This window comes from Calypte anna, chromosome 17 (genome assembly GCF_003957555.1).
Source record: "Calypte anna isolate BGI_N300 chromosome 17, bCalAnn1_v1.p, whole genome shotgun sequence".
NCBI lineage: Eukaryota > Metazoa > Chordata > Aves > Apodiformes > Trochilidae > Calypte > Calypte anna.
In genome coordinates this window covers 796,752-821,892 of record NC_044262.1, presented here as the reverse complement: position 1 = coordinate 821,892, position 25,141 = coordinate 796,752, and the positions used below count along the sequence as shown (strand labels likewise).

At 55.7% G+C, this 25,141-nt stretch overlaps 1 protein-coding gene across 4 annotated transcripts; it reads left to right on the top strand.

Moving 5' to 3' along the window:
• The first annotated feature begins 4,467 nt into the window (after nucleotides 1-4,467).
• Nucleotides 4,468-15,292, top strand: LOC103533439 (glutamine synthetase). 4 transcript variants are annotated; one of them, XM_030461445.1, is made up of 7 exons: nucleotides 4,468-4,484; nucleotides 9,673-9,848; nucleotides 10,332-10,493; nucleotides 12,041-12,187; nucleotides 13,006-13,133; nucleotides 14,012-14,211; nucleotides 14,472-15,292. In XM_030461445.1, exons 2-7 carry the CDS (start codon nucleotides 9,683-9,685, stop codon nucleotides 14,791-14,793), a joined length of 1,125 nt encoding a protein of 374 aa, XP_030317305.1. In that variant the 5' UTR covers nucleotides 4,468-4,484; nucleotides 9,673-9,682; the 3' UTR covers nucleotides 14,794-15,292. The 4 variants fall into 4 exon arrangements, with proteins under 4 accessions (XP_030317305.1, XP_030317303.1, XP_030317302.1 ...); XM_030461443.1 differs by lacking the exon at nucleotides 4,468-4,484 and adding an exon at nucleotides 9,354-9,419; XM_030461442.1 differs by lacking the exon at nucleotides 4,468-4,484 and adding an exon at nucleotides 9,447-9,536.
• The last annotated feature ends 9,849 nt before the right edge of the window (nucleotides 15,293-25,141 follow it).

The window sequence follows — 25,141 nt, the reverse complement described above, 5'->3', positions numbered from 1 at the left end:
GGAAGAGAAATATGTGGGTAGCAGAAGCAGCCACGCTTGGTGCCTGATACTCCTCAATGAGGCACAAACCTCCTGGCTCCTGGAGTATTTCCTGCTAAACCCTGAGCCTGCAGCTCACGATTTCCCCACCTCCTCCCCTCCTCTGGGCTGTGCGCACTGTGCTCATCCCCTCTTTGTTCTCTGCCCAACAACAGAAAGGAGCTGGAGAAATAAGGGCAGAGATCCTGAAAATCCAGAAATGGTTCTGCAAACCTTGCTGAGGTTGGGGTGCAGCCCTGCTGGGGTAACGGGGTCTGGATGGTGTTGGGGTTTTTTAATGCCAGTTTCTGGACAGTTCTCCATCAGCTGCCTGAGACTCAGACCCCAGGGCCCAACATTCCCCCCCGCAGCTCCCAGGCAATGGCACATCCACTCCTCCAACCTTTGGGACCTTTGGGAAGCCCGTGACCCACTTAGCTCTGGGTCTGAGAGCTGCAGCACAGCTCCCTGCTCACCCTAATCCTCTGCTGTGCTGCAGCCATCCCAACCTCAGTTCCAACCCCCCCGTGCTCAGAACCTTCCTGTGAGAACCCAAACCTCAGCTGACAGCACCAGGGACCTCCTGGACGAGGTGGATCAAAGGCCACCTCACTTCCCAGGAACTGGGGCAGCCGTGTCCAGGTGAAGCTTTCCCTCCTGCCACAGGGCCTGAGCTGCCACCTCCCTGCTCTGTTCAAAATAATTAACTTGAAAAGCAATTAGGAAGTTAAGTTATAACGCGAGGAGCTAATTAGGGCAGGTGGGAGCTGTCTCCTGACTGTGCCCTCAGCACGGGGATTTTCAGGGCTCTTCTTCCTTCTGGGGATGCTGAGTAGTAACAAGCTCTGCTCTGAGGAAGCTTTTCTCACCCTCACAGCTTTTCCCCAGCTTCTCCTCCTCCGCTGGCAGCTCCCCCGCTCCCTCTCTCCATTCAGCAGCCACTGCTGCTGTCCCAGCTCACTCCAGCCCCTGCTCCACTGCTCCCAGGCACGGGAGGAAATGATTCCTGGATCATTTCTATTGGCAAAGCCACCGGGACCCGTGGTGAATCCCATCCTGCCATCCCCAACTTCATCCTTTTAGGAGCCTCCCCTGGATGCAGGAGATGTTCCCCAACTCTCCCCCACCCCACTAACAATATCTCCCTTTGTTCCTCCCCAGCAGCCCCATCAGATCCAACCATTCCAGCTTCTCCAGGCCTCTGGTCCACTCCGTGCGCAGGGAGAGGTGCAGGGACTGGAGGAAACCCGGACGGATCATCCGGAAAGCCTGAGGATGCTGGGGAGGGACTGCTGATCCAGGCTGCTGATCCAGAGGCACCATCCACCAGGAGCTCTGCAGCACCTCTGGCAGCAGCAGGAGCATCCTCCAGGCACCCTGTGCTGCTGAGCCTGGGATGGCAGGGAAGGACCAAGCCCCTGCCTGCTGGGAACCCATCCCTGCCTGCTGGGGACACCTCAGCCAGGAACAGAATCACCTGAGGTGGGCTGAGGCTTTGTGCCACCAATGAACTGACTTTTCTTCTGGCCAAAGGGTTGATTAAACAGTAGATTTCTTGGGGGGAGGAATGAGATTTGCTCCTGTGTGGCCAACCCTGGGAAGCATCCGAGAAGTTTCAGGCTCCTCCTGCTCCAGGGCTTCCCAAAGAGACTGGAAAATCATTCAGGTCCAGTTTGTCACCAATCCTAGGAGAACTTCCCTCCCCTGGGACGCCCAGAAGTCCCCACACCTCGGGAATGCCATCTCCTGGTTGTTTTCTACCCCAGGAGGACCCTCTATGATTTTTTTTCCTCCTTTTCTTCACCCTCATGAATGAGTTTACTCCAGGGTGGAAGGGGAAAAGCTCCCAGCGTGGTGACTCAGATTAATGCCACCAAATGCAATTTACTGCCATGACCTTGTAAGGAGCTTTGGAGCATTCCCGGCAGCCAAGCCAAACATAAGAGCAACTTTCTAACAAGATAGATGGGAAAGGAACCCAAGATTGCTCCTTTTACTGGAGTCTGTGCTGTGGGCATAAAATTAGACTCTGGAAGCAAAAGTCAGGGGTTGTGTCCTGCCAGGACAGGGCTGTGGGGGGTTGGGATGGCTGCTAGGATCCTGACACAGCCCTAACACCACCTGCCCATGGCAAAGCCACCAAGCTGCCTTTATTGCTGATCCTGGCTGGCTCAGGGGCAGCCTGGGTGCTGCAAAAGGGGAAGGAGCAGCAAGGAACACTTCGTGCTGATGTCCCAAAGCATCATCAGCTCTGTGCAAAGCTGTGCCCCAGCTTGTGTCCCCACTGCCTGTCCCAGACCCATCCTCAGGGAGCAGCAGCAACTGGAGGAGGTGTCAGGAGGAAAAAAAGTTTTCAGGAAAGGTTTTGGGGTGGTGGGGACTTCAGGGCCAGGGCTTGGTGAAGGTTTTGTCAGGGTTGGGTTAACACTGATGAGCTCGAAGGTCTTTTCCCACAGGGAGTGGGGAAGGGGCAGCAATGCCCTGGATTTACCCCTGTAAATATCCCCACGTTTCCTTCCAATAAACTCTTTCACATGTCTGCTGCTGCTGCTGCTGGGATTGTCTCTGCTCACATTCAGGCCCTGCATCTCTCCTGGTTTTGCCTCCCCAGCCCAGGAGCCCCCCCAGAGGTCAGTGGGTGATGCAGTGTGGCTGAAACCATCCCTGGGGGGGATTTATAGGATGAATGTTGGTTCTTTCATCCTTCATGCAGGGGAAACCCATGACCACAAACCAGAGGTTGTTTCAGATGGTTATAGGCTTTGCTTTGATGTGGGTTGGTTGTTGTTTTGGTTTTTTTTGCAAACATTTCAAGGTGCTCTGCAGCTCTGTTGGAGAAAGTCCTGCCCAAGGGAGTGGTGAAGGCTGGATGGAGCTTGGAGCACCCTGGAGGTGACCCTTTAGTGTCCCTTCCAACCCAAACCAGGTTCCATCCTGCCCATGGTCCCAGCAGGGTCTGGGATCCTCAGGGGGTGCAGGAGGGCAGCTTGCAGGGGTCTGCTCCAAAGAAACCAACAAATAAATCCTTCACCCATCCCAGAACCCACCACCAAGGGCAGGGCAGGAGTGACCGTGGGGCTCGTTTTCTAACTTGGCTTTCTCTCTACTAATTCATTTTAATTAATCCCCCACCTGCCTCCATCATCAGGGGCCTGCAAGGGAAGGGTTTTTCCTAACAGCACAAATCCCAGGAGGCTCCAGAGCTCTGCTCAGGGCAGCAAGGAGCAGCTTGGCTTTGGGCTCTTGCCCAGAGGAAGGAAAACTTTGTTGTCACTGATTTGATGCAGGAATAAGGGGAGGTTTGGCTGTGCCTCTGGGAGGTGGCTGTCTCCATCCTCATCCTCATCCCTATCCCCATCCTCAGCCACAGCAGTGCCAAAGAGCTCAGCAAGATGTTGAAGCTTCGTGTTTCAAAACTCAGCTGAGCAAGAGCTGGGGAGGAACTGGATGAGGACAATTCCTTTTCATTCCACCAGGGAGCACAACCTGAGTGACTCTGATGCCCAAGTTCCAGCAGAAACCTCTCCCTTTGGGTGCAAACACCTCGCTCTGCAGACTCCCTGGTGTTCCCTGCTGAGCCGGGTACTGGATCCGGAGCTGCTGAGAGGTTTCCCATGATCCAGGTTTTCCAGAGGTTTTCCAGAGCCCTCCTGATCACTTCCAGTGATCTCCCATGGGAGGAAGGACCCGGTGGGGCTGGATGCTGCTGTGGTGTTGGGGGAAGCCCTCAGCTGAGGACCTGCTGCATCCCTGGCACCAGGATCCCAGCAGCACCAGTCCCTGGCAGGACTTGCTGGGCCAGCAGGAACAGTGACCACTTGCCCACATTTCTGGCTGGTGACGTGCACAGAGGTTTCCTGTTTGTGAGCCCATCAAACCTCAGCACAGCCATGCCAAAGCTCAGCTCCTCCCCTCTGCTGGCATTTATTGGCTGCTGCCTTCACTTGCTGCTAGTGAGAAAGATTTCTTTCCTCTTGCAGGGTGGTTGGGGTACGAGGGAAGCTCTGGGGATCCTCTGGTCCAACCCCACTGCTCAAGCAGAGTCTCCCAGGGATGGTTGGTTGTCCAGGACCACATCCAGGTGGCTTTGGGGCATCTCCAAGGATGGAGACTCCTCGACCTCCCTGGGTGCCCTGTGCTGTTCTCAGTCACCAAACTGTAAGAAAACGTTTGCTGATGTTCAGATGGAGCCTCCTGTGGGTCTGATCCTGCCCCTTGTCCCTTGTCTGCCACGGGCACCACTGAGGAGCCTCAGCCCCAGCTGTGTCTGGACACTCAGGAGATCTCCAGGAGCTTTTCCCCTCCAGGATGAGCACCCAGACACAGCTGTGGATGTGGCAGGGTCTCTGTGTCCCCTGTCCCCCCCTGCCAGGCTGGAAGCTCAGAGCCCTCCTGTCTCTGCCTGCATGGGAATTGCTGTGCCCAGTGCTGCCTCTGCTGGGCCCAGGGCTCTGCCCCAGACACAGGTTTGGATTTTGGGCTTGGGAGCTGACAGCACGAATCCCAGGATCATGGAGCAATCATGTCCCCAAAGGGCAGGTGATAGGGTCTGGGGGGTTTGCATCACCACCTCCCCCCAGGGCATTGCTGGGGGAAATTCCCAAGGTTTGGGCAATGAAAGAAGCTGTGGGGTTGGGAGGGGGATTTTGGGCAAGGGGCAAACACCCAAAAGGGCAGATTGACTGCAGGTGGTTGTTGCTATCTCAGGAAAGCCAAATTGTGTCAATTTAATCAGCTGGGAGGGCTGAAAGCCACCAGGGTGGGGATGCTCTGGATCAATCTGCTTGTTAAATGGGTTAAATGAGAGAAACCCAAAGTGTTCAGGAGGCTTCTTCCCCCAGAATCAGGCACTTTCTAGGGCTGGTGGCTTTGACTTAAACTGACATTAAAGCCCTCCTGAGGGGTGCAGGGTGAGGAGGGGGTTCCAGACCCTGCACCTCCCAACCCTGCTGCCCAAAGAGCTCCTGAGAGCTCCCAAAGAGCAGAACCCAGCTGCTGGGGTTGGTTTTGTGGGGGTTTTTTCTCCTTTTTTTTTTTGTGCAAAGGGCTGCAGTGAGCTGGCAATAAGGTGTTTTTCTTTTAAAAGCACCCCTGGCCTCAGACACTGCTCCTCGAGGCAGCCTCATCCCCTGCAGCTCAGGGCAGCCCCTGCCAGCTCCAACAACTGCCTGAGAAGTGCTGGGTTTGGTTCTTTTCCCCTTTGCAAGTTCCACCTCCTGACAGGAGATGAGATGGGTCCTAAAGAGCTGAGCACTGACACAACAAAAACCACCAGCAAAGAGCCCCCTCCTCCTCCTCCGTAGGGATGAAAAAAAGAAAAAGAAAGAAAAGAAAAAAAAATTAAAAAAAGAAAAACCAAACCCCCCAACCCTCATGACCCCAGCAAACAAAGTCAGACTGGTCTGAACCCCCGGGCTGGCTCGGGGTGAGCAGGGAGGGAAGTGAAAGAAGTTTTGCATTGGTGTGAGACTGCAAAGAGCTGGGTTGCCAAACAGGATCCGTGCTGGGAAACCAGCTGGGTGAGGAGCCTGTGGCCAGAGCTGCCCTGCTCGTAATCCTGCTTGTCAGAAATGGGGGTTCATCGTTTTGGTGCTGGTTTGGTGCTTTTTGGGTTGGTGGTTTTTTGTTTGTTGGGTTTTTTGGTGGTTTTTGTGTGTGTGGTTTTTGGTTTTTGTTTTTGTTTTTTTTTCCTGCTGATGGAGGGACTCTGCCCAGAGCAGGGGGGTTTAAGGTTTAATGTGTTTCAGGGTGGTTTAGATGGGTTTCTGCCCGGGTTTGAATTTGTCTGTGGCCTGGAGGAGGGTGGATGCTGAGGGCAGCCTGGACCCCCTGCCAAACACCCCCACCCACCCCTGGAGCTGCAAATAACCTCCAAAATAACACCTAAAGCCTTCCTGCCCAGAGGTCTGTGCTGGGAAGGAGCTGGGGCTGGAGGGAAATCTTGGGATTCAGCACAGGGATTCTCTGTGACCTTGGGTGAGTTCCCAGCTCCTCCAAGTCAGGACGTGATGCCAAGAATTATCTGAGCTGCTGGGGAGGGTGGGAGGATGGGAGGGTTGGAGGGCATCCTCCCAACCCAGCCCAGCAAGGAGCTGCCAAAAGCAGCCCCAGGGGCAGCTGGGGGGCAAAGCTTCACCAGGTTCACAAAACTTCACTTCCCAGCACCTTCAGCTGAGTCCTGCAGACCCCCTGAGCCCCCCCAACTGTCTGCCCCCCCAGCTTTTCTTCTCAACATTTTCCTGGGCTAGGGAAACCTGTGGATGCAGGGAAATTCCCACCTTCTCCCCCCAGCCCCTCTAATCCCTTTATGGTGTTTGTGCCGGGCTCCCCCCACCCACCCTGCTCTTTGCCTCCCCTCTAATCTCCCCATCAAACATTTGGGCAGGGGACAAAGCCCCAGGGACCCAGAACCTGGGGAGAGGAAATGTTCTTCCCTTGGGCTCTGTGCCTCAGGGCTCCAGGAGATGCTTTTGAGCTTTAACCTTAGCACAGGAGGAGAGGACAACCAGGGTGAAAGCCCCCCGGTTCTGAGCAGCATCCTCAATCCTAGAGGAGAATTTAGAGTGAAAACCAAAGTTAATGTAGGTAATGAGAATATAAAGGAAAAAACCCCAAACTCTCCACCCCAATATCTCTGTTTCTCCCTGTACCTGGGGGTGGTTAATCCAGCCCCAAGTCCCTGCCCTACCTCAGCACCAGCTTGTAGCTGGGGTGAAGTTGTTAAAAATCACCCCAGAAGGTAAATTAATCCACATTTAACCCCTTCTAGGTAAAGCATGTCAGCTTATTGAATTTATTTTTTTTTCAACCAGGAAATTTAGCTGAAGCTCTGATGATTATGGAAAGCAAAGCTTTAGCAGTATCTTCGGTGCCTCCTGGCAAGGCTGGAAGTGCTCAGGCTGATACAGTCACAAAGTCAGAGTGGAAAGTGCTGGGGCCATGGCCAGGTCTCCCCCAAGGGCTCTCTGGGCATCCCCTAAACCCAAAGGTGCTGGGGAGGGGACCAGCCCCATGTGTCCTGTGACACCCCAGGCAGCTCCCTGGGGACCCCCATGGGGACAGGGATGGCATCTCAGGAATCAGCTTCTCCTCCTGCTATCCTGGAGAGGGTCTGCAAAGCCCTCTGGAGATTTCATCTGTGAGCTTTTACTGCTACAAGGACACCTTCAAATCCCTTGGCTGCCCTCGGGGGGGTCACTGGGTCCCGGTGCCTGCTGGTGGTGAATGTTTGCTGTCCCTGGGGTGGGCAGGGACAGGGTGTCCCTGCTGACTGCAGGGGTTGGACTGGGTGGCTTTTAGAGGTCCCTTCCAATTATTCCCAAATTATTCTGTGATTCTCTGGACAGAGATGGGTTACAGGGCCAAGGGCCCCAGCAGAACTCCGGGCACATCCCACACTCTTGTGTTGCAAGGGCTCCGGGAAACGCTGCCCCCGGGTTGCACAACCAAGGGGATGTTTCCTCCTCCACTGCTGCCTCACTTGGGATGATTTCCAAATAGGAATGAGGAAGCACTGAGCTTGGCAGCCGCTTTCATGGATGCATCCCCAAAACACCCTGGAGAGGGAGGTGGCTTTGGTGTGGCAAATTCAGCTCCCCAAGGAGCCCTTCCCTGTCCCAGCATCAAGGACACGGGGGGGAGTTCAGGACAAGAGTGGGTGACACAGCCCTGAGCCCTGTGGCTGCTCCAGGATCCTTGGTCACATCCCTGCCTGCTGACATCCTTCACACAGGGTGCTGGGGTAGGTGACATCTGTCCTGCCAACAGCCCACTGCCACTGATGTCACCACCCGGGGACCAAAATTGCTCATTAAGTTTTGCTTCTCTCTCTGCCAATCTCATTTCCTGGTTCTTGTGCAACCAGAGGTGCTCTCAGGCTTCTCCCCGGGTTGTTTGTCTGCCTGCAGGACCCAAACACCTTCAGGAGCAGCACAGAGCTGGGGGCTGGGGATGGTTCCCTGGGGGAGGACATGTGATGGGGGTGTCCTAGGGTGAGGGGCACCAACCGTGAAGGGCTTGGGGTTTTTTAGCAGATGTTTTACTGTTTTGCAGAAAAACATTCCAGGGGGGTGGGTCAGGCAGCCACAAGCATGAGTCTGCCTTAATGACCCAGGGGGAAGGGGGGGGGAACAAAACCCCAAACTGCTCCGGAGCCTGATGATGATTTGAAACCTTTTCCCCTCTCAGAACATGGAAAAACTGCTTAAAAAACGAGGCTGGAGTCACAGCTGGGTCTGCTGAGGGTTTCTCTGAAAAGCTGCCCTCCACCCAAGAGAAAAAAAAACAAACCAAACCCCAGTGTTTGAGATAAGAGCCGGGAGCACAGGGTGCTGGCACCCAGCTGGCTGCTGGCACCCTTGGGCTCTGTCTCTGTGCAGCAGAACAGGCAGTGGCCTGGTTAATTGGGCTGATTGAGATCCGGGTTCAGCTCCATTGCTGGGAATTGCTGCTGGATTGAAATAACCCACTGGAATCCCCACGGGTTACTGGGGGTTTTGTGTGGGTTTGGTTTTGGTGGGCTTTTTTGGCTGTCTGTAAATCAGCTCAGAGCCATTGCCACGTGTGGAGAGTCCGGGGGTTTAAAAGGGACCTCACTACTCCCCAGTGCTTCAGAGTGTAAAAAACTGTATTTTAGATCAAGAGTTTCCAGATGCCAGGGGCTGCAGTGGGTGAGGGCAGTGTTTGCCCAGCAACTCACCCTGCAGCCCTCAGCCTTTTCCTTCCTTCACAGCCCGGGCATCTGGAGGGGCTGGGGCTGGGTGGGCAGGAGTGGGGTGTCCTGGGGAGAGGGGAGGATGGGGGGGACAATGGGGGTGTCAGGGCTGCCAGACATCTGATTGCCTGTGTCCCCAGGATTATGATTGTCCCTGCCCCTAGGGATCTGGTTGCCATGCCCTTACAGGTCTGACCTTTTGTGTCCCCAGGGATCTGCTTGCCCGTGTCCCCAGAGCCATCCAGGCACCCTGACCCCCCCCTTGGCAGGGCAGGTCCCAGAGAGGCTTTAGGGGTGCTGGGGGGAGCACCCCATGGCAGCCTCACCATCCCCACACCCCTGACCCCAGAGCAGGACTGGGGGCATCTCAGTGAGCAACCCTACAGAAACAGAGTGCCAAGAGGAAGGACCCCGGGGGAGAGGGGGGTGCGTGTGTGGGAGAGAGGCAGTAAATAATATTCAGCGCATCGCTTGTTAATTTGTTAATTTAATTGCTATTTTAACGAATTTATGTAACTATTTTTCAACAATATTTTCATAAGGAGGCAGAACCATAACAAAACATCTCTGATGGGTAACCCTGGGGGTAGGAAGGGGCCGTCCTGGGGCGGAGCCTCCTCCGCACCGCCCCAACCCCGCGGGCGCGGATAAAGCGCGGCGGGCGCGGGCGGGGGCAGCGCTGGGGCCGGTGAGCGGCTGGATCAGGGGTTCGAGTCCCCGGGAGGGACACGACGGGGCCGGGGGTTGGACCGGTTCGGAACCGCTCGCGTTGAGCTGAGCACCCGCGGAGGCAGCCGAGGAGGGGGTGGGGATGGTTGTGGTTTGTGGTGTTATTTTTGGTCGGTTTGGTTTTAGGGGGGAGGTTTGCTTTTAGAATAAAGAGGGGGAAGATGGAGCAGGGGGGTGGCGGTGGTTCCGTGCTGACCTCTGGGCTCTGGCAGGGCTGTCGCCATGTCGGTGTCACACAGCTCCAGGCTGAACAAGCTGGTGCGGGAGCAGTACATGAGGCTGCCCCAGGACGGGCTGGTGCAGGTCACCTACGTCTGGATCGACGGCAGCGGGGAGGGGGTGCGCTGCAAGAGCAGGACCCTCGACAAGGAGCCCAAGAGCATCGAAGGTAAAGTGGTGGAGGGGCCCAGCTACCTCTGGGGAGAAGTTCTGGGCTGGGCTGGGTGCTGGGAGTTGGCACTCGCCTTCCCTGGTTGGGTGGCAGGGGTGATCCTGGTGTCCCATGCAGGTGTCCCATGGGATGAGCTCCAGCAGCAGGTAAATAAATGCCCAACCTGCGTGGATGCGGTTTGCTTAATCCCTAATCCCTGTCATTAGGGCTGGGTGGGAAGAGGAGGATGAGATCCTCACCCCTTTCCACTGGGCAAACAGGCGTGGGGACGTGTTGGCATCCGGATGGGATTTGGCAGAGGGAGGTGATGTGGCCGGGACTGATCCTGCCTGTGCTGGTGCTCAGAGAGCCAGGCTGGGGCACTCGGTGCCCTTTGGGGGCTCCATCCCGGGTCTAAGGCACCAGCACTTGGCACCATCCATACATGAGGTGCCTTTTCCCAATCCTGCTCCTCCTGCCCTGTCCCCTCTTGCCTCCCAGATGTCCCCGAGTGGAATTTCGATGGCTCCAGCACGGCACAAGCTGAGGGCTCCAACAGTGACATGTTCCTGGTGCCTGTCTGCATGTTCAGGGACCCTTTTTGCCTGGACCCCAACAAGCTGGTGCTCTGTGAAGTGCTCAAGTACAACAGGAAGCCTGCAGGTGAGCTCCTCCTGCCTGCACCCCCCGGGCTCACCCCTTGATTACTTGGGGTGCAGTTTCTCCGGGCAGAGCCGTTCCCTCGGGCCCCAGGGAGCAGCTCAGCACCCAGCATTTGGCCCAAGGCTCTGAAATTCAGGCACTGGTGGTGGTTTGCAGGAACCTGTTGTGGCAGTGTGGGGTGAGGAGCAGAGCAGCAGTGGAGCTCATGGTGCCCAAAGGCTTCACCCAGCCCTGGGGCTGTGGGGTTCCAGCTGGGGAGCTGGCAGGGGTTTAATGTGCTGGGTCGGTGGCAGCTTTCCTCCTTGAAGGGTAGAAAAGTAGGGAGAAGGTGCTGGAGCAGCAGGGGCTGGCTCGGGGTGACCTTCTGCAAGGAGCTCACCAGTTCTGGGTCTTATCAGCACAAGTCCACAGTCCCAGTGTCCGTCCCGTCCGGCTGATAAAGGCCCAGAGGGAAGAGGGGGAGCTGGGTTGTGAGGGGCTCCCAGAGGGGTTGTTTGCTGGAGGGTAACTGGTTACTGGCTGGAAAAGTGGGGCCGTGTCCCTGTCAGGGATGTGGGGGAGGGAGAAGGCATCCGTGGGGGGTGATGCAGACGGCTGCAGGGAGGGGGGAGGCTGCGGACAGCCGTGGGGAAAGTCGGGAATGTTTCCTTTTCCATCCTGCCTGCCAGCCCTGGGGGAGGTGTCCTGGGTGATGTTCCCCCCCTGCAGCTTCTCCAGCAGAGCAGTTTGTACAGGGAGCTCCTGGCCCTGGGGCAGAGCTCAGTCCCGTGGGCCCCTGCAGATGTGGGGTGCACCCTCTGGGTCCTCCCAGGGTTGGGTGAGGGCTGGGTGGGCTCTTAGGGGTGAAATGACCTTCCCCATGTCCCCATCAGTGCAAGGGAGATGTCACCTCTCCAGGCCCATGCCCTGGGCTTTGTTGTAGCTGCTTTGGGTCTTTTATTGTGATTTGAAGCCTGGAGGCTGCCTGTCCCTGGGCCATAGTTTTTAAGCCTTCTTTACCAACTGTTTTGGCCAAAACCCTTGCTCCCTCCCCTTGCTTGGCCCATCGTCCCATGCCAGGATGGGAATCTGATATCTGTATCTTCCTGGTGAAGCCCCAAGTCCCCTGCCACCCCAAAGGAGCAAGGCAGGGCCAGCCAGCCTGGGTGCTGACCAAAAACATGGAGAAGGAGAAAGGTGAAGGTAACTGGGCTGAGGCTGGGAGTGAAATAGTGCTGGAAGATGTACAGTCCCTGTTCCCAGATCTGCCAGATGCCTGTAGGACAGGGCTGGGGAATCTCCTGCACTCTTGAGGAGTGAGAGGAGGATGTTCATGGACCATCCATCAGAGGTAGTTTGGAGAGCACTTTAATTAACCCTTTGGCAATGGAGTGGCTCTGCGAGGAGAAAACTGATGAGCAGAGAAGGTTTCAGGAGGGGGTTCCACTCACTATATTCCTGCCATCTTCTGTGGGAAGCACTTGGCAGGGGTGGATTCCTGGGATGGAGCAGAGCCTGGTGGGCACCTACCCACAGCAGGGGTCTGACCTGGATCTCTCTGCCCTCAGAAACCAACCTGAGACACACGTGCAAGAAAGTCATGGACTTGGTGAAGGATTCCCACCCCTGGTTTGGGATGGAGCAGGAATACACCCTGCTGGGCATCAATGGCCACCCCTACGGCTGGCCCGACAACGGCTTCCCTGGCCCCCAGGGTGAGTGCTGCCTCCCCAACCCAAATTATCCCCTTATCCCACCCTGCTGCAGCCCAGGAGCATCATCCCATCATCCCATCAATCCCCAACCTCAGGGACAGCTTTTCCACCACTGCTGACACCAGGCAGGAGATGTAGTGAGGTCAGGAGGTGTTTGCTGAGCCCCACGGCTCCCAGCCCGACCTGGGTTGCACAAACAGCTCAGCTGCACGACTTGTTTGGCAAGGGCTGGAGAATTTGGCTGGAGAAACCTTCTTCCCGTGGCTGTTTGGAAGAGGATCAGCACATGGTGCCCTCCTGCAGCACCTCGGCTGCTTCCTGGGAGAGGGCCAGGGGTTTCCCAAACTGACCTAATCAGCTCTTTGTGGGGGCCTACTGCTTTCAACATCTCCCTGCCCCCAGGCGAGGAGAAGATCTTCATCTGACCTGCTGGAATGAGGAAGAGCAGTAGGAAACCTCATGGAGATGCATTTCCTGGCCACGAACAATGTCAGCTGTTGTCGGAACAATCTGGGATGCTTGATGTGCTCAAAGGGTCAGCGAGGTGCCATGAGACAGACCAAGCCAAGCTCTCCTTATCTCCTGCCCACCTCCTGGTTGCAGTTGATGTGTTTCAGGTCTTGTCTAACCACTTAGATAAGGCTGCAGTTGCTCAGATGAATTCCTCCATGCTGCTGGTCCTGGGACTGGGGTGGATGCCTTGATGCCCCAGGGAAAGCAACACCATTTAATGTGCATTAATCCTCTGCAGGTGGTGGCTGGGAGTGTAAAAACCATGGCAAGGTTTGCTTGGATGGTGACTCCTCTTTCCTTTCCAGGCCCCTATTACTGCGGGGTTGGAGCAGATAAGGTGTATGGGAGGGATATTGTGGAGTCCCACTACAAGGCGTGTCTGTACGCGGGGGTGAAGATCTGCGGCACCAACGCGGAGGTGATGCCCTCCCAGGTAGGTGTGGGCAGCCCCCCAAAACCCATTCCCAGGGATTCACACCAAGTTCCCATGAGGCTGGAGTAACTCCCAGCTCCCCTGGGATGCCCAACCCAGGGACTCTCCACAGGGATAGGAATGGCAGCCCCCTGCTTCTGGGGTGCAGGGAAGTGAAACCTCAGCCAAACCAAACTGTGGAGCTGGGGGATGCCCTGAGCTTCCCATCCCTGGAGCAGGGATGCAGCATGTGGAGTGAGGGGTGTCTGTGTCCTGCTCCTGCAGGCTGGGGAGCAACTGGGGGGGATTTGGGTTTATTTAGGAGTTAGGTGGAGGGAGTCACTGATTGCATTAGGCTGCTGGCCAGACTGAATTGCCACCTTCTCCTGGTGATAAGCAGGGGCTTATCTGCAGCACAGTTGGGGCAGGTCCTTTATGCACCCTCCTGGCTTTTCCTGGCTCTCTGCATCCCAGGCTACATCTCTGCCAGGCTTTGCCAGCAGCCATAAATGTGTGACCCTCTGCTTAGTCACCCTGGATGGCACAACCCCAGCTCTGAGCAGCCCATGGGGGGTGCTCATGGGCCCCTCATTAGTCCCTTGCCCTCTTTGCAGCATGGGTTGGAGGATCCTCCACACAGGGTCCTCAAAGGTCAGCATGGTGCTTCTTTCCCTCTTTTGATTTAACCCCTCCTGATTTGCTCTGTTTAGTCATGAGCAGTTTATTCCCTTTTTTGGGTTTTTTTTGGCCCAGTGAAGCTGTCCTGGGTCTGTCTGGGTGCTGCCATCCCTGTTGGTGGTTCGCAAGGGGTGAAGCTCCCTCCTGGCCCAGGCTGGCAGCTCTCCCTGGGGGATGTGACGGATGGGGAGGCACAAACCTCACCCACTCCCCCCTTCCAGTGGGAATTCCAGGTGGGTCCATGCGAAGGCATCGAGATGGGGGATCACCTCTGGATGGCTCGGTTCATCCTCCACCGTGTCTGTGAGGACTTTGGGGTCGTGGCTACTCTGGACCCCAAACCCATGACCGGCAACTGGAACGGCGCTGGGTGTCACACCAACTACAGCACCGAGGAGATGCGGAGAGAAGGAGGCCTCAGGTGAGTCCTGGGGGGTCTCTGGGATGGTTTGGGGGTGTCCTTGGCCCTGTGGCAGCTCCCCATAGTCCATGTGTCTCTATCCCTAAAGCGCTGGGGCTGTCCCAGCTCATTTGAAACGCAGCCGATGAGCTGAGAGCATCCCCTGGGCTGTGCTCATCCCTGTGCAGGAGGGGGTGACAGGGTGACAGCCTGACCAGGGGAACAACCCCCCCAGATGGACCCCCTGACCAACCCAACCCCTTTCTTTCTCCTCTCCCCAGACACATCGAAGCTGCCATCGAGAAGCTGAGCAAGCGGCACCACTACCACATCTGCGTCTACGACCCTCGGGGGGGGAGGGACAACTCCCGGCGCCTCACCGGCCACCACGAAACCTCCAGCATCCTCGAGTTCTCTGCCGGCGTCGCCAACCGTGGGGCCAGCATCCGCATCCCACGCCAGGTGGGTCAGGATGGCTGCGGGTACTTCGAGGACCGGCGGCCGGCGGCCAACTGCGACCCTTACGCTGTCACCGAGGCCATCATGAGGACCACGGTGCTGAACGAGACGGGGGTGGAGACCAAGGACTATGCGGAGCACTGAGGCCCCGCGGGGGGTGGAGGTTTCGGTTTCTACTTTAGCTTCTCAGGGGGGTTGTGCCCCTGCGGTGTCCTTGGCTGCAAGCTCAGACTCTTAGGAACGTCGCTTCTGGTTTTGTGAAACGTCGCCTTAGAAAAAAAAAAAAAAAAAATTATATATTTTATAGTAAGGGGGAGGGGCCCAAACTATTTTCTCAGCCTCTGTTTTTCCGGTTCCTGGTTTTAAGTACACACGGGGAGGTTTGGTTTGGTTTTGTTTTTTTTTTTAAACTTGGATGGATTTTTATTTTTTTTCCCTGATGGACTTCACACTGTGATGTACATAGATCCCAACATGGAAGCTGCAGCTGCTGCTGTTTGCCCCTGGGGAGGGTGGGTGCTTTTCCTCCCCCCCCATATCTCTGTTTATAAGGAAATGGTAATAAATAACTCTCCTGGCTGCGTGGCAGCCGGGTGATGCTGTGGCAGGTGATTTTTTTTTTCTGTAGCTCTGTGGAGGATTTGGGAAGCTGAGGGGTTGCAGCCACGCAGGAGGAGCAGAGATGGTGGAGGCTCCTTGGAGCAGGTGCCTGGAGCTGCCTTGCCCCGTTTGCCAGCAGCCCCAAGGCCATCTCCTTCCATCGTGATCCCCTGAAAGGCAAACAGAGCAGCCCAGGCTGAGCAAACAGCCCCGGGAGCAGCAGGTGGTGAGGGTTTACACAGGGTGTGGGCAGCTGAGTCAGCAAAACCACCCAGCCCTGGGCACAGCCAGCACCAACCCTCCCTGCTGGGGACACCTCTGGGTGATGGGGGGCCTGGGGACATCCCCAGCTGCACCCCAGGGGATGTCCTGCTGAGAGGCAGGGACACCAGGCAGCTCCTTGGGCTGGAGGCTCTTCCCATGGGGAGCTCATGGATTTTAATTGTGGAGCAGCCCTTAATAAACAGGAGGGATGTTGCTATGGGTGTGCTGAAGCCCAGGGAACAGATCCCCCTTGGAGGGGCAGGTCAGGGCCTGGGGACAGAGCTGCAGGATGTGACCAGCAAGGGGGTTACCTGCAGGCAGGGGGAAGCAGCAGCGTGGACACTCAGGGGACATCACTCCAGTGCAGTCAGGGGGAGTTTGAAACTGGTTTTGGCTCCAGCACAGGTGACAAGCTGAAATGGAGGATCCCAAATCCCTCCTGCAGGTCCTGGTGCTGCCCAGAGGGCAGTGGCAGCTGGGGAGGTGGCCGTGTCTCTGAGCTGTTCAAGAATAAATGTAAGTCAATCCCCACCCTGAGAAGGACAGATTTGCCTTCCAGAAATTGCTGTTGTGGATATTTAATGCTTTTGATCAATCCCACAAAGCTGCCTTGTGTTCCTCTCCTTTCTGCGATGTCTTTTATGGGTAATTTGAGCTCTGGGACAAGGACTGCAGCTGGAAAATCAATAGAGAGCTAAATCTGGAGCAGCAGATGAATGTTTGTTTCCCTGCCTGTGCCAGTGCTGCAGCTCTCCTCAGCCTGTGCTGTACAGGATTTGGGGGATTCGGGGAATCCCAGAGACTTGTGATAGGACAGGAGGCAATGGGCTCGAGTTGCACCACGGGGGGTTCAGATTGGATATTAGGAAGAATTTCTTCATGGAAAGAGTGGTGGAGCGTTGGCCAGGTTGCCCAGGGAGGTGGTGGTGGAGTCACCATCCCTGAGGGTGTTCAGGTAGGGAGTGGATGTGGTGGTTCAGGGAGTGATGAAGTGGTTAAGGTCCTGTAGGGCTGACAGTGACCTTAAAGGGTCTTCCCAACCATGGTGATTCTGTGCAAACAGCTTGGGCTGGACACTGTACCTGCTCCTGGAGCTCTGACAGAGGACACTGAGGCTCCAGGGGAGATTTGGGCAATCCTCATCCAGGGCTTTCCCGACGGAGCATCCCGAGGGGCGGGGATCGATGCTCCCTGCCTGGGGCCACATCCTGCGGGGGTCCTGGGCCCGGGGACCCGGCTGGGGTGGTGTGTGTGTGATGGGGGGGTGATGGTGATGTGGTGGGGGTCTGGAGGCTTTTCCCGGGGCTTTGCTGCCCTCCGCAGGCACACACACCACACAACCGGAGCCGCGCAGCCGCCGGGCCGGTTCTGCAGCACCAAACCCCCCTGGGATGGGCTGGGAGAGGGCGGGGGAACCGCTTGGCAAAAGTCTGGTGTTAAAAACCCCGCGGGGTGGGGGGTGCCGGGGAGCCCTTCGCCACAAGCTCTTTTTTTTTTCCCCCAAGAGTTGGAATGGGTTGGGTTGGATCCTTAAGATCACCAAATCCAACCCCCCTGCATGAGCAGGGACACCTCCCACCAGCCCAGGCTTCATCCTTCCTGGCCTTTTCAGCCTCTCCCCACACCCCCAGTCACCCTTCAGGACCCCCCTCCACGGGTCCAAATTTTGCATTTCCACCCGAAGAGCAAACAACCCCCCGGGGCTGCCTGTGCCCTCCTCGGGTGGGGACGTGGGGCTGGGGGTGTCAGATGGGACACAGGAGGGCCAGGGTGGTCCCTTCCTTCATCTCCTCCCACAGGGAAGATGCACAGAGGGGACATCCATGGCCACCATGTGCCAGGGAATGAGCAGGGGAGAGGGGCTCATAGCTTGCTCCATCTTCAGCTCTGGTTTCATCATTACAAATGCCACTACTTTAAATTCAATCAAGGCCTACAGGGTTTTCGGTTTGGTTTTTTTTCCTCAAGCTGGTTATAAAAGGACATGAGGATGGCAATCCTGGTGCTAACAATAGTGTTACTAAAAGCTTCTGGCCAGGAGCAGGGAGATGTGGAGAGAATAAAGACATACACTAAAATGTCAATAATTTCTTTTTTTTTCCCCTGTCTTCCATCCTGCACAATCTGCTTGGGTCTCACCAGCTTAATGAGCATTAAAATGGTTTCAAATTAGATCTACAGAAAATTGATTTTTGTTTTTTTTTCCCCCCTCAGAAGCTTAGTCTGGCTTTTAAAGGCCAATGATCATATTTTTGTTTTGTAGATCAGCATCTTTGATCTCAAAGCCTCTCAGCTCACAGAGGGATACGGCTCATTACCAGCAATTTGCTGCAGCTGAGATGCAGCCAGGACTGGAGGAACTGGGTGGTCTCCAAGGTCCTTTCCAACCCAGGACCCTGATGAGGATGGGGCAGGCTCTGCCCTGGTGCTCCCTCACCAGGTGCTGCTGCTCTGCACAGAGAAGATTTGTTCACTTTTTCCTGGAGCAGGGGGTGAAGCCCACAGCAAGGGGTTGATGGTTGGCTTGGGGAAGGTCTGCAGAAAACCCAGGTCCCCCAGGTTTGCCTCCTCCACAGACAAGTCCTTAATGACCTCCAGCAGCCTCCTCTGCTTGCCCCAGCACCCCTGGTGAGCACCCAGTCCTCATGATGGGTGAGCAGAGACAGATGAGTTACCCAAAGGGGCTGGGTGGGGGTAGGAGCTGCTCAGGGTCCCATCAGCCTTCAATGGCCCTGACCAGCCCCACCTGGACCCCCAGCCCATGGGTCCCCACCCCCACATCCATTTAAGCTCTGCCAGGAGCATCCATCCATCCTTGCTCAGTGCTATGGAGGAGGGATGGTTATCCTCATCCTTGGCCAGCTTCACCTCAGGTTGTCTCTGAGCCTGAACTGCAAATCCATTTTCTGGCTTGATTTGTCTCCTTCTGGAGAAATTTGCTGCTGGGCTGGGCTTCTGGCTGAACATTTCTCTTGCCCCTGGATCTGCTGTGCTTGGGAGCAGAAGGACACAACCTGTGCTGGTGAGACCCTGCCTGGTGGCTCTGGTGTTCCTTGGGGCTTCTGGAACCTTCAGGAGCCCCTGAGCTGGCTGTGCCCTGATGGGTGGGGGGTTGGATGAAGGACAGGAGCCTCAGGTTTCCTCTGGTTGCCCTTGGGCTGGGGCAGGAGGTGTGCTCTGTCTTGCCCCCCTGCCAGACCCTGCAGGGCTGGGTGGTTTCCAGCACAGGATTAGGTCCCTGTGGAACTGGGAAGGAGCTGGGAAACCAGAAGTCTGGATCCCCCTTAGGGTGTTCCCATCAAGGTGAGCCCTGGCTGCCCCTGGGCACAGCCAGTGCCAAGCTGGCTCTGGGGAATTCAGTTTTTCCCCTGCCTGCCCCCAGGCACTGGGCAGTGATGCTGCTGCTGATTGGTGGCTGCAGAGGGGTACAAAATGCAGTTGCTGTAATTTCTTTCTCAACCCCATTTTCTTTCAGCTCTTTGCAGCTCCTGCAGGTGCTGGGGCTGCAGCAGGGAAGGCAATTGGTGAAACTAAAACCCCAGGGCTTGCCAGGAGGAGGGATGGATTGAGCTGGAGCGTTGTTGTTGCCAGGCAGGTGTCTGGAGAGATGATTCAGACCCAAGGGAAGGGATTTCTTCTGGTGCTGTTGTAGCCTGATAACTGTGATAACACAGCTCGAGTGCGTTTGTTGGCCTGGATTCAGGTGGTGGTGGGTGTGCTGGCTCAGCTGTACCAGTGGCTGAAATGTCCCAGCACAGCAGGTTTTTAGAGGACTCTGTAAAAATAGCTGTAGGTAGGGCTGGGCCTGGAGTGTTTGCCCATGGGAGGAGTATGCAAAGGAGAAGGGTGCTGGATGTCACTGCCTCCTTTGTGCCAGGCCCTGGGGTCACACAGTGCCTTCAGCTCCCCCTTGTCCCACACCAAAATCACTTTGGGTTTTTGATATTTTTTTTTCATTGCTGTCACCACTTGGCACCCCAGATGGTGAAGAAAGGGGGGGCTGGGTTGTTACCCACTGTGCAGAGCTTGGGGGCTGCTGGCAGGTGCAGTGTCCTAGCTGCTGCTCCTAGAACCTGTCACGAGCTGCCCCGTCCTCTGCTTGGGTCCCCCTGGGGACACGGTGGGGTTGGTTTTGCCAGCTGAACCCAGGTAACAAAGCACTTGGCTGCACAAACATCAGTGTTGCCTGGTGACTTGGTGAAGGTGGGGGCTGTAGAGCCTTTTAGTGCTTTGCTTGCCCCCAGCTGGGCTGGAAGCATCTCTGGCTGGTAGGAGATGTCCAGCAGATGGGTCTGGTGTGGGCAGAGCATCCTCAGCTCCTGGTGGCAGCAGCACTGAGCCCCTGGGGCAGGGAAAGCTCCTCCTGTGGCAGGGGAGAAGTTTTTAATGGTGTCTCCAGCCAGGGCAGGTCTGGCAGTGCCATCCCTGCTGTGTGACAAATCTGCCCTCACAGCAGCGACCTTGGAGCCTGGTGAGCTCCTGGAAACCCAAATTAAAATGATTGGAGAAAGGGAAATAACCAGCAAGAGACAGTCCTGGGCCAGCCCCGATGTGAGGAGCAAGGTGGGGACAGATGGGGGGAGGATGCCAGTGTCCCCCCTGCTTTTCCACCCGGGATGCAGCCAGCCAGCAAACCCCTTCGGAAAGCATTGCCAGACAAAGAGAAATGTTCAGGGCTGATGGTGCCCTCGGGCAGAGCTGCTCCTGCAGCAGCTTGGGCAGGGATTAACCCCTTCCCCTGCACTCCTGGTGCTGGGGGCTTTCTGATGTCCCTGGGGTGCTGGGGTGCCACCCTGTCCTGACCCCGGGTGATGGGGAAGGGGCTGTGCACACAATCTCGTGATGTGGAGCTGTGGTTTTGTTCAGAAGGGGAACCTGAGCTGTGTCACTGCCCTGCTCTGAGCCTTGCTTTGGTTCAGAGATCCCACCCCAGCCCAGGGGTTGTTCCCAGCTTCCTGCAGGAGCAGCTGCTGGGACAGACACCTTTCTCCATGCTGGGGACTGATGCTTTTTTTTTTGCTCTGGACACACGGAGTGGCTGATGATGAGCAGGAAAATGAAAGGTTTCTCCCAGCAGCAAGAGGGGGAGATGAGTGGGATTCTCCATGAGATGGCAAAGGCAGCTGAGTGTAGGAGAGGGACATGGGTGCTGGTGGGTGCTGCTGACATGGGTGGGTGCTGACCCCCTGGGGAAAGGGGGACAGGACCTCCCTGTCCCACGCTGAGCAGCAGCATCAGCTCTTCCAGGGAAGGTGGAGATCAGAAATCCAGGCCCTGTGATTAGAATGACAATACCAGTAATTAATTAATGCCTTGCCTCTCTCGAAGGATTTGCTGGTGAGGCTGCTCAGAGCTGGGCTGGGCAGTAATTAGAGCAATAGCACTCGTGTGGAGGGGATGGGTTCCAGGTGGGTCCTTGACCAGCTCTGCTCAGCTCTTTCCTCCCTCCATGGCTTGAGGAGATGAGAAGGGAGCAGCTGGCTGGGGAGGGATGGCCCTGGATCAGGTCTCTTCACCCAAGGGTGAGGGTAAATCCAGGGGGGGGGAGGGAAAATGTGTCAGGAGCACCCCTGGGTAACCCCTCTGGTCCCTGGTGGTGGGAGATAAAACCATTTCACAGACCTCTGTGTGCATCTGGGGGTAAATAAACTCTCATGCATCAGCTCCTGTCTGTGTCTGTGGGTGGCTGGGCTGCAGCTCAGCAGGATGCAGAGATGCAGAAATGCCAATCCGTGGGCTCATCCCAGCAGCAGAACAGGGAGGCTGGAGAAATGCTTCCCAAGGAGAGACTCAAGAGCTCAAATTGCTCAGTTTATCGAGGAAATTGAGAGGTGTCTTGATTTTTGCTGTGTAAGTACCACCACAAGGAGAAATTACTTGGCACTAAAGGACTCTCTAATGTCAGAGAAGGGCAGAACAAGAACCAGCATCTGAAGCTGCCAAAGTTGGACTAAAAAGCAGGTGTCTGTGCTAGCAGGAAAAAGGATGAGCAGCAGAAGTAAAGTGCCAAGGGACATCATGGCAGGATTATTTTGTCCCTTGGTTAAGGGCAGTCTTTCTGGTGGAGATGTCTGCCAAATTATTCTGTAATCAGACACCACAGCATGAGGCTAAGAAGATGATGTTTGTTATGTTCTTACACTCACTTAGATATTTTTTTTTTTTTTTTTTTCTGTAATGTGTCCTGGGACACTGTGTCAGGCACAGGGTCATGAAGCATCCATGAGCATGATGGAGCCCAAAGCTGCTTCTTGATCCCTCCCCAGAGCCCCTGCCCCATGGTGCCTCCTGGCTCTGCTGTGCTGGTTGTTCCTGGGCACTTCCTTGCTCCCTTTCCATCCATCCCAGGGCCTCCAGCCTCGGGGAGGTTGGGTGTGCAGGAAGGTGTGGCTGAGCTGGTGAAAGGTGTCACCTGGAAACACAGGAGTTATTGTTGTTGCTGTCAGGTTGTCTGCCCAGGGAATCATCTGAGAAGTGGTGGGGTAAGGAGCAAAGTGGGGAGGGGATTTGGAAAGGTAATAAATACAAGTGTAATGTATTTATTTGAGTACTGTGGATTTCCTATAAATCCATAGGTACATAGAGTAGTTATCAGTGGAGTATAACACATAACCACACCAGCAGTGAGCTCTCCAGGGGCTCCCGTGGGTATTTTAGGGCAATATTTAGCTTACCAAGAACCCCCAGGGAGCACGGGGTGGAAAGGACCTTGCAGGCTCCAAAGTGCCCCAGGGGGAACGTGCTGCTGCCTCACCCCAAAGTGCTGACATCCTACTTCCCTGTGTCAGTCATGGCTCAGGTATTCTCAGGCATTTCCTCTCCCTGAGGACTCCCTGGGCCCTTGCTCAGCCTGGGCCCTGCCTGGGTCCTGCCGTGTCCAGCACAGGGGAAACTGAGGCACGGTCAGGTGGGGATGTGCCTTGTCACAAAACAAGCTGGGGGACAACCTCTGGGAGGCTGAACAAATGGAAGTCATGAGATGCCTGTGACTCCATGGTTCAGTCTTTTGCACAGAGAGAACACAGAGAAAGAGCAGAGGAGCTGCAGCTCCAGCTGGTGCCATCGTGGGCACATTTTGTGAGCACCCAGGACCTCTCTCCCAGGCTGAAGTTTGTCTGGGCTGCAGGCAGAGCACAGCTTGGGTGCCCCTGGGGGTGTTTTATTGATAAATGGTTATTTGATGGGTTTTTCTTCAGTAACTACCATGTTCTTTGTCAGGAAATTTCATGTTCCTTGAAGTTAGAGGAATGTGATGACATCTGAAAGGAAAATCTTATTCTGAAAGCAGGGCTGACATTTGTCTCTTTTCTCTCTTAAATTTCCCTTCTAATAAGGGAAAAAGGAGGAAGGGAGAGCAGACAGAACCCAGAGGAAGCAAAACTTCCCACCACCATAACAAACCCTTCAAAACAATTGTTGGTTTTTTTTTAAAAGCAAAACAATGATCCAAAATAGCAGTCAAGTGAATCTTTTGCAGTTTACCAAACATCCTTAGCTTTTTTTATTTCTTTATTACCCAGCCTGAATCTCGGTGCTGGTTATTTTGCATGCAATTAGATAACAGAGGTGACTCCAGGGCAGAGGCAGATGAGCTGGGAGGCAGGAATGCAGGAATGTGTGACTCCAGTGAGTAAAACCCTCCTGAGGAGACACTGTCTGGGGAATGGCACCTGGGAATGGCACCCGGGGACCTCAGGCATGAAATGGGCTGAGTTCTAATGGAGGCTATGAAGGTGATGAGAGGGCTGGAGCCCCTCTCCTGCAAGGACAGAGCTGGGGGTGTGCAGCCTGGAGAAGGCTCCAGGGAGACCTTAGAGCACCTTTCAGTGCCTGAAGGGGCTCCAGGAAAGCTGGGGAGGGATTTTGGGCATGGAGAGATGGGATGAGGGGGGATGATTTCAAGCTGAAAGAAGGGAAATTTATCTTCATTGTGAGGGTGCTGTGCCCCCAGAAGCTGTGGCTGCCCCATCCCTGGCAGTGCTGAAGGTTGGATGGGGCTTGGAGCACCCTGGGCTGGGGGAGGTGTCCCTGCCCATGGGAGGAATCAGATTTGGAACCAGATGAACTTTCAGGTCGCCTCTAACCATAGCCACTCTATGGTACCCACCTGGTTATGTCTGGCACAGCACGGTGTGGCTGTGGTCTGGATTAATGCTGTGGTTTATCTCCTGGCCCTGACATGAGAGGGGCTCCTGTGTCTGTGTCTGAGCACTGGGTGCTTGTCCTGCAGTGCTGTACCTGTGCCACAGTGAGCAGAGCCATGGCCAGAGCCTTTGTTCAGCTCTTGGCACCAGGATCCTTTTTGTTCACGTTGTGACCTTGGGCAAGCAGCGTCGCCGTGCTTAAAATTAACTCTCCTGCAAACAAGGCACATAAACCTCTTTGTGTCAGGAGAGCTGTGCTGCAGCTGGTGGGGCTCAGGGGTTGTTTTTTGAAGGTTTTTTCCACCCCAAGTTGTCATGTGTTTGGTGTCCCTCTGGGGAGGTGGTGACAGTGCTGCCCCAGCCATGGGGTGGCCCTGACAGTGCACCAAGTCCTGGGGTTTGGACCTCTCTCCAGGAGGGTTCAGTAAAATCTGCTGTAGAATGGTTTTGCCTCCCCCCTGATCTGTGGGGTTTTTCTGGCAGAGTTGAACAGGCACTGCAGAGGCTGCTGAAAGAGGCTGCAGGCTTGTCTTACAACAAAAATCCCACTGGAGAACATGGGTATGTGTAGCCTGGCAAAAAAAAAAAGGGAAGGGCATCCCTGGGAAAGTGGTGCAGGGATACAGCCCAGAATCCATCCTGCAGGAGGAGGGGAGCAGCTGAAAGCCTTGGCATGAGCCCACGGGAGTGTCCATTGCCTGCCATCCCATGCAGGCTGGGAAAACAAGAGGCAGCTTTTAAACACCATAGGATGGAGGGCCTGGAAGTGCTTCCCAGCAGGAGCTCTGTATGCTGGGAATACACAAACTGCTCGGGGGTTACAGGGGTTTTGCATTGCTCACTGTAAGGGGCATAGAGGGGTCCCCCCGTGCCCAGGCTGACATGGCTGGGGGAGATGTCTGTCTGTCTGTCTGTCCAGCCGGGCCCAGGCTGGGTGTGCTCTGCAGATAAACACCTTGGTTTATATTTATTCATTCTGCTGGAGTACTCAGCCTGCTTGTCAGCAGTCAGGAGGCCTCTCCAGGAGATGCCTTTTTCCCAGCACTGTGTTCCATGCTTTACAGCTGGTGTTCAGTCCTGCAGGGCTGAGGGACAGGGGTGACAGGGCAGGTGTGATGGAGGGGAGCCTGCTGGTGGCTCCCCAGATCCCTGGGACATCCCAGCCGAGCTGGACACCTTCACTTGGATCCGTGGGGGGTGTGGGGCTGCCATCGACCCCTCAGCCCCAGGCAGCCATCAGGACTTGGGTATTTCCATCTTGATGGAGGCTTAATGCTATTGGGTTTATAAACACGGGAAGGGGGAGAGGTGACAGCTGGGCTGGGAGAATTACAGGGAGGAGATCAGATTAGAGGGAGCACCGGGAGGAAAGATGGCCATGGAGTGGGGCAGGGCATCCTGCTCCTTCCCTCACACCCCGACCCTACAGCCACCTCCTTCCCTCCTGGCACAGCCTGACCCTGCAAGCTGCCCCTTCCCTCACT

Coding starts and splice junctions, on each gene's coding strand:
- LOC103533439 (XM_030461445.1), top strand. CDS start 9,683: ATGTCGGTGTCACACAGCTCCAGGCTGAACAAGCTGGTGCGGGAGCAG. Junction 10,494..12,040: donor GTACAACAGGAAGCCTGCAG/GTGAGCTCCTCC, acceptor CTCTGCCCTCAG/AAACCAACCTGAGACACACG. Junction 14,212..14,471: donor CGGAGAGAAGGAGGCCTCAG/GTGAGTCCTGGG, acceptor TCCTCTCCCCAG/ACACATCGAAGCTGCCATCG.